Source organism: Oryctolagus cuniculus, chromosome 2 (assembly GCF_051225735.1).
Source record: "Oryctolagus cuniculus isolate XC-2025 breed Fujian yellow rabbit chromosome 2, ASM5122573v1, whole genome shotgun sequence".
Taxonomy (NCBI): domain Eukaryota; kingdom Metazoa; phylum Chordata; class Mammalia; order Lagomorpha; family Leporidae; genus Oryctolagus; species Oryctolagus cuniculus.
In genome coordinates, this window is record NC_142868.1 from 146,786,201 (window position 1) to 146,801,151 (window position 14,951).

The 14,951-nt window shown below is 40.3% G+C and overlaps 1 protein-coding gene across 10 annotated transcripts in view; it reads right to left on the reverse strand.

Annotated features, from left to right (window-relative positions):
• Window positions 1-14,951, reverse strand: part of SANBR (SANT and BTB domain regulator of CSR) — a 73,479-nt gene that overhangs the window by 38,922 nt on the left and 19,606 nt on the right. For all 10 annotated transcript variants that reach the window (XM_008254366.5, XM_002709853.6, XM_070069084.2 and 7 more), the window contains 5 exons: window positions 13,664-13,722; window positions 11,436-11,596; window positions 7,301-7,387; window positions 7,081-7,191; window positions 3,161-3,284 (listed from right to left, as the gene is read on the reverse strand). In XM_008254366.5, the coding sequence (XP_008252588.3) occupies window positions 3,161-3,284; window positions 7,081-7,191; window positions 7,301-7,387; window positions 11,436-11,596; window positions 13,664-13,722 (542 nt within the window). The remainder of the gene's footprint in view (window positions 1-3,160; window positions 3,285-7,080; window positions 7,192-7,300; window positions 7,388-11,435; window positions 11,597-13,663; window positions 13,723-14,951) is intronic.

The window sequence follows — 14,951 nt, forward strand, 5'->3', positions numbered from 1 at the left end:
CTCTCTCTGTCTCTCCCTCTCCTCTCTCTATAACTCTGCCTTTCAAATGAAATAAACAAATCTTTTAAAAATATATATTAATCACATTAGGCTACATAGTAATATAATTATGATATTAATTATATTAATGTTGACAATAATTGAATATTTTAAAATAATAAGTACAGAGGATTTTGAACATTCCCAACACAAGAAATAAATACCTGAAGCAACAAATACACCAATTATTCTGACTGATCATTACATACTGTGTATGTGTGCTGAAATGCCACATTATAACTCTGTAAATATATACAATCACTATTTGTCAATGAAAAATAAAAACATTTTAGAAAGTCAGTAAGGTAAATCTTCATCATCAGTATTAATGAAAACTGCAGCATGACTTTTTTTTTTTTTTTTTTTTTTTGACAGGCAGAGTGGACAGTGGGAGAAAGAGACAGAGAGAAAAGTCTTCCTTTGCCGCAGGCGGAGGATTAGCCTATTGAGCCACGGCACCAGCTGCAGCATGACTTTTGAATTTTGAGTGAAAACACCTATCAAAGCATAATTATAAAATAGTCCAGTTTCAGAACTGTATGTAAGTTGGTAAAAAATTCAAGTACAAAAACAAAATTGACGATTATATTAACAACAGCAAAAAAACCAGCCCGACCACATCAAGTGCTAGTGAGATATGGGACAACCAGAACTGTTAGAGACTGTTGGCAGCAATACAGCATGGTTCAGTGACTTAAGAAAACCGTTAGGCATGATGAATGGCAAACTTACATTACATCTGCCATATAACCCAGCCATCCTATTCCTAAATAATTATCCAAGAGAAACAAAAAATCTCTGTTCACTGGAAAACTTGTCTGGAGTTGTTTACAGAAGTTCTCTTCATAATGGCCCCAAATAAACATTGCAAAGGCCTTCAACCGGTGAATGAATAAGCAGTGATATAGTCTACTACTTAGCAATAAAAAAGAATATATAATAGTCTACTACTTAGCAATAAAAAAGAACTGAGACATGCAACAACATGGATCAATTCAGATCAATTTTGCTAAATGAAAGATGCTACACTCAAGAGGGTAACTGCGGCATGACTGAATCTATGCGACATTCTGGAAAAATCAAGACTATGAGACAGGAAAAGATCAGTTGTTGCCAGACTGGCATGGCAGGAAGAATTGATTAAAGGAGTACAAGGAAACGTTTTAGGGTGATGGAAATGCTATATGCTTTGAAGATGGTAGTAGTTACATCAGGGTATGCATTTAGCAAATCTTATAAAAAAGATCAATTTTAATGTATATAATATAATTAAATTTCAATAAGCATGCCTTTTCTTTTCAAAGATTTATTTACTTGTTTGAAAGACTAGGAGCTTCCTCCAGGTCTCCCACATGGATGGCAGTACCTGCTGCTTTCCCAAGTGCACTAGCAGGATCGGAAGTAGAGCAGCTAGGATTCAAACTGGTGCCCATATGGGATGCCAGCATCACAGGTAGTGGCTTTACCTGTGACTCCACAATATTGGCCTCCCTAAACCTGATTTTTTAAATCTGAGGGAGTGCAGACAGCCTATGGTGGGACTTTGTAGCTTGAAATGTCAGTCTGATAGTTCTGATAAACTATTCTTTCTTCTTTCTACTGTAAGTAATTACCCAAGTGAAAGAAGACAATTACTGGGGCTGGCATGGTTAAGCTGCCAGCTGCGAACACTGGCATCCCATTTAGTGCCAGTCCAAGTCCTGGCTGCTCCACTTCCAATCCAGCTCTGTGCTAACATCTGGGAAAGCAGTGGAAAATGGTCTAAGACCTTGGGACCCTGAACAAGTGTGGGAAACCCAGATGGTGTTTCAGGTTCTTGGCTTCAGCTTGGTCCATCCCTGCTGTTATGGTCATTTGGAGAGTGAACCGGTGGATAGAAGACATCCCTCTATCTCTCCCTTTGTGTTAACTCTACTTTTCGAACAAATAAATAAATCTTTCTTGATGAAGAGGGGGAGCAGGAGGAGGAAGAGGAAAAGAAGAGGAAAGATTACACAGGGGGAGGAAGACTTAAGAAATCATATGTAGGGCCGGCGCCGTGGCTCACTTGGTTAATCCTCCACCAGCGGTGCCAGCATCCCATATGATCGCAGGGTTCTAGTCCCGATTGCTCCTCTTCCAGTCCAGCTCTCTGCTGTGGCCCGGGAAGGCAGTGGAGGATGGCTCAAGTACTTGGGCCCTGCACCCGCATGGGAGACCAGGCGGAAGCACCTGGCTCCTGGCTTCTGATCAGCGCAGCGCGCCGGCTTTAGCGGCCATTTTGGGGGTGAACCAATGGAAAAGGAAGACCTGTCTCTCTCTCTCACTAACTCTGCTTGTCAAAATAAAAAAAAAAATCATATGTAGAAAATTTTGGATTTATACATAAGATTGATTGGAATGATTTTGACATAATAGACATCCATTCTTATAAAAGGATTTATTCTGTATTCTTTTAAAAAGACAGCTTTCTTGTGCTTTTTAATATAAACTTCCTATTTAGAAAATTAACAAATATTTTTGGGATTACAATTGTTACAACAAAAAGCGTGCAAGTCAACAGCATCCTATCTGCAAAGGTGCTTCTGAATTACCACAGAATTTTATGAGCAATGGAGATAAGGTCTGGCTAGAAAAAATTAAAGGCAATAATGATTCTTTACTTTTTAACCTTTGAAAAAATGGATCTGGTCATTTAAGACTTGTTGCTTTTCTTTCTTTTTTTTTTTTAAGAGTTATTTATTTATTTGAAATGTAGAGCTACAGAGAGAGAGAAGAAGGGAGGTGCATTAGCAAGCAGCTGGATCAGAAGCGAAGCAGGTGGGACTTGAACTGGCACCTATAAGGGATGCCAGCACTATAGGCAGCAGTTTAAACAGCTGTGCAATAGCACATGCCCCAAGACTTGTTGCTTTTCTAAAAATTTGACAAAGCATTGACTACTTCTGCAATGAAACATAAAAAAGAAACATGGCAAGATAAATGGAGCTCGAGGCAAGCAAATTTTACAGGACACTTGCTTTTGCTACTAGTTTCTCAAAAAGACGCTGGATATTATCCAAACATATTCATTAAACAGAAGATACTGAGAGACTTGCTCTTAATGTTTGCAGGGAAGGATACTGAATTAAAAAAAACTTACCTGACAACATCGTGAACAAGTCAGCCAGTTGACTGTTCCCCACAAGCGCCAATATACATCTCTCCAAGATTTTAATTCTTCAAAAAGACTATTCAAATACTCGTGAACATCCCAACTCTTATCTCTGGGAAAAAGAGTCTCAATGTTACATTATTTTACAAGCAAACAATATGAAGAAATGTTCTAAACTTTGTGACTTTTTCTCAAGAACATTCCCCAAATACATGTGTGGTGTGGACCACACAGAAAGGTAAATAAAATTTACTTGGGGGTTTGTTTACTATGTGGACAAATGAACAAGGTATGAAAAGCTGAATGCCAAACTATTTTGCTAAGCTAGTAAAAGGATTATTAATTAAACATAGCTTGATTGGACCATCAGTTGGGACTTACACATACGCCATTAAATGGAAACTTTATTCTAACTGTATATAAGACAGGTCATTATTAATTATTGGTGATTCTAAGCATTTAATTAGTATATTACTTCTTTGCATTATTTGAAAATCATGCTTTCTAGTAATTGAGTGATATAATATTATACAATCAGGCTTTGATAATCCAGATTTTAAATAACAATATAAAGTTAAAAAAATAAAGGTTTAAAACTACATTTGCTATGATCAAAATAATTCCAATTTCTATTCAAACCCCTGTTTTAATCTTTTCTAAGTTTTACTATCATGCTTAGCTCAACATGTAACAAAATGTCATCATGTTTATTATAAATTAGGCGCATTTAACTAAAGTTATTTAAAGACAAATTTTTGTCTGTTTGCATCAACTGCTGACTTATAGGAAAATACTTTGAAAAAAAACAACAAAAATAGATGTTCACGTTAATATCCATTACTTTTTTCACATACTAATATTCATGCTTATTGTTGTCAGAATGAAAGTAGTTTTCAAAAAAATCATGACAAAAAAGTATGAAATTACAGGTGCTTACAGTAACTAGTGAAGATTGTGTAATTATTGTACTGATAGAAAAAACACAACATATTAAGGTTGACTGTACTATTAACACTAAGGGCAATTAAATATTTCCTTGTATTTGTTTTTAATGTTTCACTTATGAAATATCACTTATATATTGTAATAAAAATGTTATATATTTCTTTTTTTTAAATTTTATTTATTTATTTATTTATTTTTGACAGGCAGAGTGGACAGTGAGAGAGACACAGAGAGAAAGGTCCTCCTTTGCCATTGGTTCACCCTCCAACGGCCGCCGCCCCCGGCGCACCGCGCTGATCCGATGGCAGGAGCCAGGTGCTTCTCCTGGTCTCCCATGGGGTGCAGGGCCCAAGCACTTGGGCCATCCTCCACTGCACTCCCTGGCCACAGCAGAGAGCTGGCCTGGAAGAGGGGCAACTGGGACAGAATCCGGCGCCCCGACCGGGACTAGAACCTGGTGTGCCGGCGTCGCAAGGCAGAGGATTAGCCTATTGAGCCATGGCGCCAGCCAAAAATGCTATATATTTCTAATACAGAAAAAAGAACAAGCAAAAAAACTTAAAACTATCACACAATACTATCATTCAAAGGTAACACCAAAATTAACATTTTAGGGAGCTTGTTTCCAGTTTTGATTTATATACTATATTTTTCACTTATTTTACTACTTTCTATGTAAGTATATACATATATACATATGCTTTTTATTTATTTTTCATTTTATTTGAAAGGCAGAGAGACACAGAGAAGAGAGAGAAGGAGATAGAGATTTCCTATCAGCTGGTTCATTCCCCAAATGCTTGCAACAGCCAGGAATGGGCTGGACTGAAGCCAGGAGCCTGGAACTCAATCTGGGTCTCCTATGTGGGCGGCAGGAATCCAAACACTTGAATCATCACCTACTGCCTCCCAGAGTGTGCATTTACAGGAGGCGGGAATCCAAAGTAGAGCCAGTACTTGAACCCAATGGAATGTGGGGATCCCACACAGCATCTTTACTATTTGTCAGATGCCTGCTCCTACAACATAATTCGTAAAGGCTGTATATTAAGAGTTGACTACAAGCCGGCGCCGTGGCTCAATAGGCTAATCCTCCACCTTGCGGCGCCGGCACACCGGGTTCTAGTCCCGGTCGGGGCGCCGGATTCTGTCCCGGTTGCCCCTCTTCCAGGCCAGCTCTCTGCTATGGCCAGGGAGTGCAGTGGAGGATGGCCCAGGTGCTTGGGCCCTGCACCCCATGGGAGACCAGGAAAAGCACCTGGCTCCTGGCTCCTGCCAGGATCAGCGCGGTGCGCCGGCTGCAGCGGCGGCCATTGGAGGGTGAACCAGCGGCAAAGGAAGACCTTTCTCTCTGTCTCTCTCTCACTGTCCACTCTGCCTGTCAAAAAAAAATAAAAAAAAAAAAAAAAAAAAAAAAAAAAAGAGTTGACTACAGGTGTTTTATAGAAATATACTACTGCTACAGATATACTGGATATATTTTAGTCCACTTAATCATTCAGGTTTCTGCTTTCCTGAGACATTATGCCAACTTACTTGCTTTGAACATATATGGGAATTATTATATATATTATATATGAATGGAATATTAATAGTATCCAAGTATAAGGAAAAATTAAATTATGGAGGGGCTGGCAAGGCACAGTGGGTTAAGCCATTGCTTGTGATGCTTGCTACCCATAAAGTGACAGTCGAGTCCAAGCTACTCAGCTTCTAATCTAGCTTCCTACTAAGGTGCCTAGGAAGGTAGCAGAAGATGGTCCAAGTCCTTGGGCCCCTGTTACCCATGGCAGTTCTTGGCTCCTAGCTTCAGCCTGGCCCAGGCCTGCCTGTTGCAGCCATGTGGGTGTGAACCAGCAGACAGAAAAATTTCCTTCTCCCTCTCTTAGATGCTCTGCCCTTCAAACAAATAAACAAAGCTTTTTAAAAACTACATAATGGAAAAATCTAGTATCAAAAACAATTTTCTTCAATCACTAAAATTCTCCTGAAAGTAATTTTGGTTCTCTTGTAGAATTCAATATATTTATGCAGGGGGTGCTAGTATTGTGCAGGTTAAATTGTTGCCAGCAACGCCAGCATCCCACATGAGTGCAAGTTCAAGTTCTAGTTGTTCCACTTCTAGTTCACCTCCTTGCCTGGGCCTCTGTCTGCCATGTGGGAGATCTAGATGGAATTCCAGACTCCTGGTTTCAGCCTGGCCCAGTTCTAGCTGTTGAGACCATTTGTGAACTGAACCAATGGATGTTTCTGTCTCTCTATGTAACTGCCTTTCAAATAAATAAACCTTTAAAAAATTTATGTAGATAACTAAAATCTGTTAATGAACAAAAAAAGTTTTAATGGTACTGATCACAACATCTTTCAAGACTAATATTGGGCCATCCTCCTCTGCCTTCCCGGGCCACAGCAGAGAGCTGGACTGGAAGAGGAGCCACCGGGACAGAATCTGGTGCCCCGACTGGGATTAGAACCCAAGGTACCGGCGCCGCAGGCGGAGGATTAGCCAAGGCTCAGCGCCGACCCCTCACTTTGTTTTAAAAGTAGCACTTTGCGAGGGCGGCGCCATGGCTCACTTGGTTAATTCTCCACCTGCGGCGCCGGCATCCCATATAGGTTTCGGGTTCTAGTCCTGGTTGCTCCTCTTCCAGTCCAGCTGGCAGTGGAGGATGGCCCAAGTGCTTGGGCCCCTGCACCCGCATGGGAGACCAGGAGGAAGCACCTGGCTCCTGGCTTCGGATCGGCGTAGCTCCGCCATAGCGACCATTTTGGGGGGTGAACCAATGGAAGGAAGACCTTTCTCTCTCTCTCACTGTCTAACTCTATCTGTTAAATCAAAAAAAAAAAAAAAAAAAGTAGCACCTTACTAAAAGATTTTATCTTATTCCTTAGAAGAGTAATGACACTTTTATAAATACACTAGAAATTCACATTAAAAAGCAATATTTTAATCTTTACTACACCTTATGTGAATATAGATGATATTTCCATGTCGATCCACATTGATTTTTCCAGGAATGCAAGGAATTCTTCTTTCTGTTTCTTTTGTTAAAAGTTTCTTACACAAACAGCATCTATAACACAAAGAAGATACAAAAATCCAAGAAGAAAATTTTGAATGCATTGAATTTAAAAATCTAGCTATTTTATAGAACATGCTGGAGGAAAATTACATTACTGTACCTATATAAAGTTGCTGCATTACTCCGCGAATCTGGATTCAAGTACTCAGTGTCAAATAATCTTTCAATCTTCTTACAAAAAAGTTTACTATTACCAACAAATAAAAAACAAATTAATCCTCTGTATGTACTTTATTAAACTTACTTTACAGTGATGAAAATAAACACTGACCTATTTGTACCTGTATACAGTAAAATGAACTAATCCTTAAAGAGACGAACTCTTGGGGCTTATAATACATTTTTGATATTTTAAGAAAACAAACTTACTAGTGAGAGCTTCCTGATCTATTTCTAACAGAAATATTATTGATAAATATCTACCTTTCCCTCAGTTCTTAAACCACAATATTCAAAATTAAAGATTTCGAGAATTTAACAATCTGGGACTACCAATAACTAGGTATGTGATCTTTAACATCTTTTTTATCATCTCTGAACCTGTTTTCTTTCTTTTTTTAAAGATTTATTTTATTTATTTGAAAGAGTTACAGAGAGAGGTAGAGGGAGAGAGGGAGAGGTCTTCCATCCGCTGGTTCACTCCCTAGATGGCTGCAACGCCTGGAGCTGTGCCGAGCCGAAGCCAGGAGCCAGGAGTTTCTTCTGGGTCTCCCACGTGGGTGCAGGGGCTCAAGGACTTAGGCCATCTTCTACTGCTATCTTAGGCCACAGCAGAAAGCTGGATCAGAAGAGGAGCAGCTGGGTCTCAAACCGGTGCCCACATGGGATGCTGGCGCTTCAGGCCAGGGCGTTAACTTGCTGCGCCACAGCGTCAGCCCCGAACCTGTTTTCTCCTTTACAAAATATGACTAATGATTCCAAACTCTTAAATGTCTATGAGGGGTAAATTATATGGTTCTACAGGGTGCCAGGCATAGGGCACAGGGTTAAGCAGTCAAAAAGTATTAACTATATTATTATGTATACTATTCATATAACTGAACTTGAAGTCTTATACATATATTATTAATTCCAAATGTACATCCTGACTACCTTCATTTTTCCTAGATGTTTGCTGCTATTAAAGGCCAAGTCTGGGTTTATGGTTCTATTCTCATTTTCAAGTGGTTAGCTCTTGAATAATTCCTTTCTATCTCATTCCCATTAAGGACTAAATTCTTAGATAATCCCCTGCATTACCAATGTCTTTCTCTAATGGATCATCCTGATTAGCATATAAATATAATCTAGTACTTCCCCATTTTTTGGGAAAGATTTATTTATTTGAAAGGCAGAGTTACAGAGAGAGAGAGAGGGAGAGACAGAGAAAGATCATCCAGCAGTTGATTCATCCCCTAAATGACCTTGATGGTCAGGACTGAGCCAGGCCAAATATGGGAGCCTGGAATTTCATCAGGGTCTCCCACGGGGTACTGGGGCCCAAGCACTTGGGCCATCTTCTGCTGCTTTCCGAGGCACAACAGCAGGGAGCTGGATTGGAAGTGGAGCAGCCAGGACTCGAATCAGTGTTCAGATGGGATGCCAGCCTCACAAGCAACAGCTTAACCTATTGTACTACATTAGTTTCACAGTACCTCCTTAAAAAAAAAAAAAAAACCCTCCCCACCTATCCCCAGTAGTGACTGCTAAAATTTTCAGCAGACTAAATATCTGGAAAAATGTTTACTAAATGCCAACTGGCTATATCTCCATCCCCAGTGTTCCACACACTTGGTCACCTAATTGCTTTCCCTCCCTGGAAATACTCCATCCTTTTCTGTCCCTTCTACTTTCAGCTCCTCTTCCTCTTCAGGTCCCTCAAAAGCTGTTTCTCTATTGAACCTCTAAATATTGGGTAACCTTTATCAATACTCTCTTGCTAACAATTAGAAAATGAAGTGAGACTAGCACTAGAACCTTAAAAATTAAATGCCTAGGAATAAATTTTATTTTTTAAAAAAAGATAAAAGCTTTTGCACCAAAAACTCTAAAATATTGCTGAAAAAAATTTGGGACTGGCATTGTGTATAGCGAGCAGGTGAAGCCACCACCTGTGAAATGGCATCCCAGTTCAAGTCCTGGCTGCTCCACTTCTGATCCAGCTTCCTGCTAATACACCTGGGAAGCAGTGGAAGATGGCCCAAGTGCTTGGGCCCCTCACCCACTTCAGATACCTGGAAGCTCCTGGCTTCAGCCTGGGCCAGTGCAAGTCATTGTGGCCATTTGGGGGAATGAGCCAGTGGATGGAGGATCTCTCTCTTTCTCTGTACTCTTTCAAATAAATAAATAAATCTTTTTTAAAAATTTAAAGACTAGGAGCAGGCAGCTGTGGTGCAGCAGTTTAAGCTGCCACTTGTGATGTCAGCATCCCAGAAGAGTGCTGGTTCCAGCTCCAGCTGTTCCACTTCTAATCCAGCTCTCTGCTAATGCACCTGGACAAGCAGCAGCAGAAGGCTGAGTGCCTGGGTCCCCACCTCCCATATGGGTGACCCGGATAGAGTTCCAGGCGGTTTCAACTGAGGCCCTAATGGTTGCAGCCATTTCAGGAGTGAACCAGTGTATGGAATCAATCTCTCTCCATCCCTCTCTCTGTAACTCTACCTTTTATATAAATACATAAATCTTTAGAAAACATTAAAGAGGGGCCGGCGCTGCAGCATAGTGGGTAAAGCCACCACCTACATTGTGGGCATCCCATATGGACGCCAGTTCAAGACCCGGCTGCTCCACTTCCAATCCAGCTCTCTGCTATGGCCTAGGAAAGCAGTAAGCAGAGGGACATACATTTTAGGAACAAGTTAAATCTTCCTATATTAATCTACACATTCAATGTTTAACTCAAATTCCAGTAGGTTTGTGTCTGGGAAAGAGAATGGGCAAGTTGATTGTAAAATTTACATAGAGGGGTAGGTGTTTAGCCTAGTGATTAAGATATCCCATGTCCCACACAAGAGTGCCTGGCTTCAGTTCCAGCTTCCTGCTAATATGGACCCAGCGAGGAAGCAGCAATGGTTCAAGTAGTTAGGTTTCTGCCACCTAGGTGGGAGATATAGACTGAGTTCCTAGTACCCAAATTTGGCCCTGGACCAGCCCTGGCTGCTGTAGGCATTTTAGAAATGAATCAACAAATGGGAGCTCTTGCAAAGAAATAAAATTTTCTGCCTTGCAAAGAAATGAAATTTTTAAAAAATTTTAAATTTATACGAAATGCAAAAGACATATAATGGCCAGGACAGCAGTCTTGAAGAAAGGCAAAGCTACAACAATTAGATTATATAAAACTATTATATTACTGATAGAACAGAGAAATCAACAACAAAATGGGGAATGTAGAAATGGACCTCACATGTAGTCACCTGATTTTAGGGAAAGGATGGTCTTCTGACCATACTCATATGGTGCTGTGCTAAGCACATATCTATTTGGGGGAAAAAAATGAATGTTGACCCTTACCTCATACCACACAAACATTCACTAAAGATGAATAATAATTTTTTAAAAAGCCAGGAAAATATCTTCACTATTTTAAGGTAGACAAAGATTTCTTGAACAGGACATGGCAAACACTAACTATCGACTCCCCTAGGAAATCCCATCCAGTTCCATGGTTTCAAACCTCATCCATGTTTAAATTTATTTCTTTTTATTTTTTAAGGATTTATTCATTTGAGAAGTAGAGTTACAGACAGAGAGAGGGAGAGACAGAAAGCATGGTCTTCTAACTGCTGGCTCACTCCCTAAATGGCCACAATGGCTGAAGCCAATCTGATCCGAAGCCAGGAGCCAGGGGCTTCTTTTGGGTCTTTCATGTGGGTACAGGGGCCTAAGCACTTGGGCCATCTTCCACTATTTTCCCTGGCCATAGTGGAGAGTTGGATCGCAAGTGGAGTGGCTGGGACTCGAACCAGCACCCATATGGGATGCTGGCACTGCAGGCAGCTGCTTTACCTGCTATACCACAGCACTGGCCCTTCTAAGTAAGTTCTAATGTAATTTATTACTGTCATCTGCTCATATAGTCACTATACAAAATAATTTTTATCTTGAGCTGTTGGCTCTGTAAATTGCACTTTACTGAAAATAAAATAGAAATACATTTCTAAATATATTCTAAAAACAGAATTTCACTAAAATAAAATAGGAATAAATTTCTTAAAACAGTAACAGTAGGTTCAAAATTAAATTTTAAAAGTTACCTCCTAAACTTATCTTTTTTGTCCTTTAAATCATCAACTTCATTGTGTGTGAACAGATCTGCTATACGTGTAAGAAGATTTGCATTAATACAGTTCATGTTGCATGGGGTAGCTACTATAGCATTCATATTTTTGTGGCAATATTCAATGCATTGTTCAACCTAAAAAAAGAGAACACAAAATAATGTTGAAAAAAGTAGCACCAAGGGTAATGTCACAGCAATACTTTTGAACATTAAATTCATTAGCAGCCTAATCCACATATTGCTAGCTAACTAGGTTTTACCTACTTGGGTTAATCTACACTGTTCAAACTGGTGCAGCTGGTCCAATCTGTGAAAACATACATACAGATCTGGGAAGTGAACCAGCAGATGGAAAATTTCCCTCTCTCTCTGTCTCTCCCTCTCTGTAACTCTGCCTTTCAAATAAATAAATATTTTATAAATATGTGCAACAATAATTCATCTTTCATGGTTTTGACAGGTACCAATCTTGGTCTACACACTCAGGTGGAAAGGCTAGGTGATTTCCTGTAATTAAACTTAGTTATAATTTTAAGCCTCCATTTCTCTGGATAGTCCAAGTAAAATTTCAGTCAACTAAGGGTTTTCTCAGTTTTACTGAGTTTGCTCTCTGATTTTCTCCTTCTCGCTTCAAACTGAGGTATATTTACTTTAAGAGTAAAGAGTTTGATAAATCATGTATCCTTCCAAAATATTTTACTTTTGGCATAAAAGTTATTTTTAGGGCTTAGATTTTAAAACTTTAAAAGGATCCTCAAAGGGTAAGGACTCTTTAAGTTTCTGTTTTTCTTCTGTAGCCATTCCCTAAAGCAAGTCGTACCAGATGGCTAAATGAGCAGGGTTAGGGAGTGGAAAGAATGTAGGGAACTAGTAAAGCTCCAAATAATCAAATAGGAAAACTTCATATCTGCCAAAATGGCAAAGGAATATTCTGCCCTGTAGAATTTTACCAGGAGCTAAAAGCAAATATTTAAGTATTAACCACAAAATCATAAAAAATCATGTGAATGATAAATAAAAAATAAAAATAAAAATGTTAGAGCTTGAAATATGTATGTATATATTGAACTTTGTTTCATCCAATACATTTAAGCAATAGACATGTACTTCTGTGATACTCACACAAAATTATGTTGTTTAATAGCTGGATATTTGGTCTTTATTTACTGAACTATATGAAAGACAGATATAAACATGCTTGAAGAAGTTATTTAAATAGCAAAACAAATATATTCCAATTAATTTTCATTTAATTTGGTTGCAGGGCAAAACCTCTTTTGGGGCAAAGTCAATTCTGTATACTCCTTGAGCACTGTTCACTTTATAGGCACAACAAACAAATAATACATACTACTATACTAGTCTTAACCTCTTACCAACAAAACAAAGTACTCCCTAAGCAGAAATTTATTCTAATAACATTATATTCTTGAATTAATAATAACCACTTTACTAAGATTTTTAGAATTTTCTAGACACTTGAAGAAAAAAAATCAAGTGAACAGACGAGCATTACTTTTCTATTAATACTAACAAAGTAGGTGCTTGGCCTAGGGGTTAAACTGCCAGTCAGGAAGGTCACATCCCACTTCGGAGTGCCTACGTTAAGTTTTAGCTCTGCTTCTGACTCCAGCTTCTTGCTAATGAGCATCCTGGGAGGCAGCAGGTGATGGCTCAAGCAGCTGGATCCCTGTCATCCACATGGAAGATTCAGCTTGGGTTCCCAGTTCCTGGTTTCAGCATGGCTTGGCCCTAGCCGTTGTGGACATTTGGGGAGTGAACCAATGGATGGGGGCTCTCCCTGCCTCTCAAAGTAAATAAATAAATAAATAAAATTTGGCAGGCGCTGTGGCTCAATAGGCTAATCCTCCGCCTTACGGCGCCAGCACACCGGGTTCTAGTCCCGGTCGGGGCGCTGGATGTCCCAGTTGCCCCTCTTCCAGGCCAGCTCTCTGCTGTGGCCAGGGAGTGCAGTGGAGGATGGCCCAAGTGCTTGGGCCCTGCACCCCATGGGAGACCAGGAGAAGCACCTGGCTCCTGCCTTCAGATCAGCGCGGTGTGCCGGCTGCAGCGCGCAGGCCGCGGCGGCCATTGGAGGGTGAACCAACGGCAAAGGAAGACCTTTCTCTCTGTCTCTCTCACTGTCCACTCTGCCTGTCAAAAATAAATAAATAAATAAAATAAAATTTAATAAGTACTTACCAATGAATCCATTTTCAAAAACTCTGAAGATATAAGAATTGAAATGACATTTCCTGGCTCTAAAAAACAAGAGAGAAAAAAATAAAAATTTCTCTTGATTTGTATTTCAGTCTCCTGAGAACAGGCTCCTTTTCACGTTAAAGCGAATGTACTTTCATAAAGACAATTTAATATAAACTTTATAAGCCATATAGCTTACAAATAGTTACAAAAAAGAAAATTCAGTGTTAAAACTAAGAGTATAAAGAATACACATAGTAAATTTGTCCTGAAATGGGATTCATATCAAGTAATAGAATTCAGGACACAGGGGACGGGAGTTGGGGAGGGTGCCTAGGTTTGCAATGCCCATAAACACATGCAAAAGTCAAAGTAAAGAAATTTTAAAAAATGATTAATGAGCACACTTGTAAGTGAAGTTATTTAAAAAGGAGTTCAACGTTTGTTACAGAATAGTTTAGTTATTTTTTAAAATTATTTTTAAAGATTTTTATTTATTTGGCAGGTAGAGTTACAGACAGTGAGAGAGGCAAAGAAAGGTCTTCCTTCCGTTTGTTCACTCCCCAAATGGCTGCAACGGCCGGAGCTACGCCAATCTGAAGCCAGGAGCCAGGTGCTTCCTCCTGGTCTCCCATGTGGGTGCAGGGGCCCAAGCACTTGGGTCATCTTCTACTGCTTTCCCAGGCCACAGCAGACAGCTGGACTGGAAGAGGAGCAAATGGGACTTGAACCCAGTGCCCATATGGGATGCCGCAGGCGGAGGATTAACCTACTGCACCACAGCACCGGCCCCATGAATAGTTAATTTAAAAAGATCCTGAGAGGGGGCCGGCGCCGCGGCTCACTAGGCTAATCCTCCGCCTAGCGGCGCCGGCACACCGGGTTCTAGTCCCGGTCGGGGCGCCGGATTCTGTCCCGGTTGCCCCTCTTCCAGGCCAGCTCTCTGCTGTGGCCCGGGAGTGCAGTGGAGGATGGCCCAGGTGCTTGGGTCCTGCACCCCATGGGAGACCAGGAAAAGCACCTGGCTCCTGGCTCCTGCCATCGGATCAGCGCGGTGCGCCAGCCGCGGCGGCCATTGGAGGGTGAACCAACGGCAAAGGAAGACCTTTCTCTCTGTCTCTCTCTCTCACTGTCCACTCTGCCTGTCAAAAAAAAAAAAAAAACAAAAACAAAACAAAACAAAACAAAACAAAACAAAACAAAAAAAAAAGATCCTGAGAGGTAAAAAATTTCCCCCTGCAGAAATGTCAGCCTTCAGGCACACAGAGCAGAAAAGAGGGTGACGCCT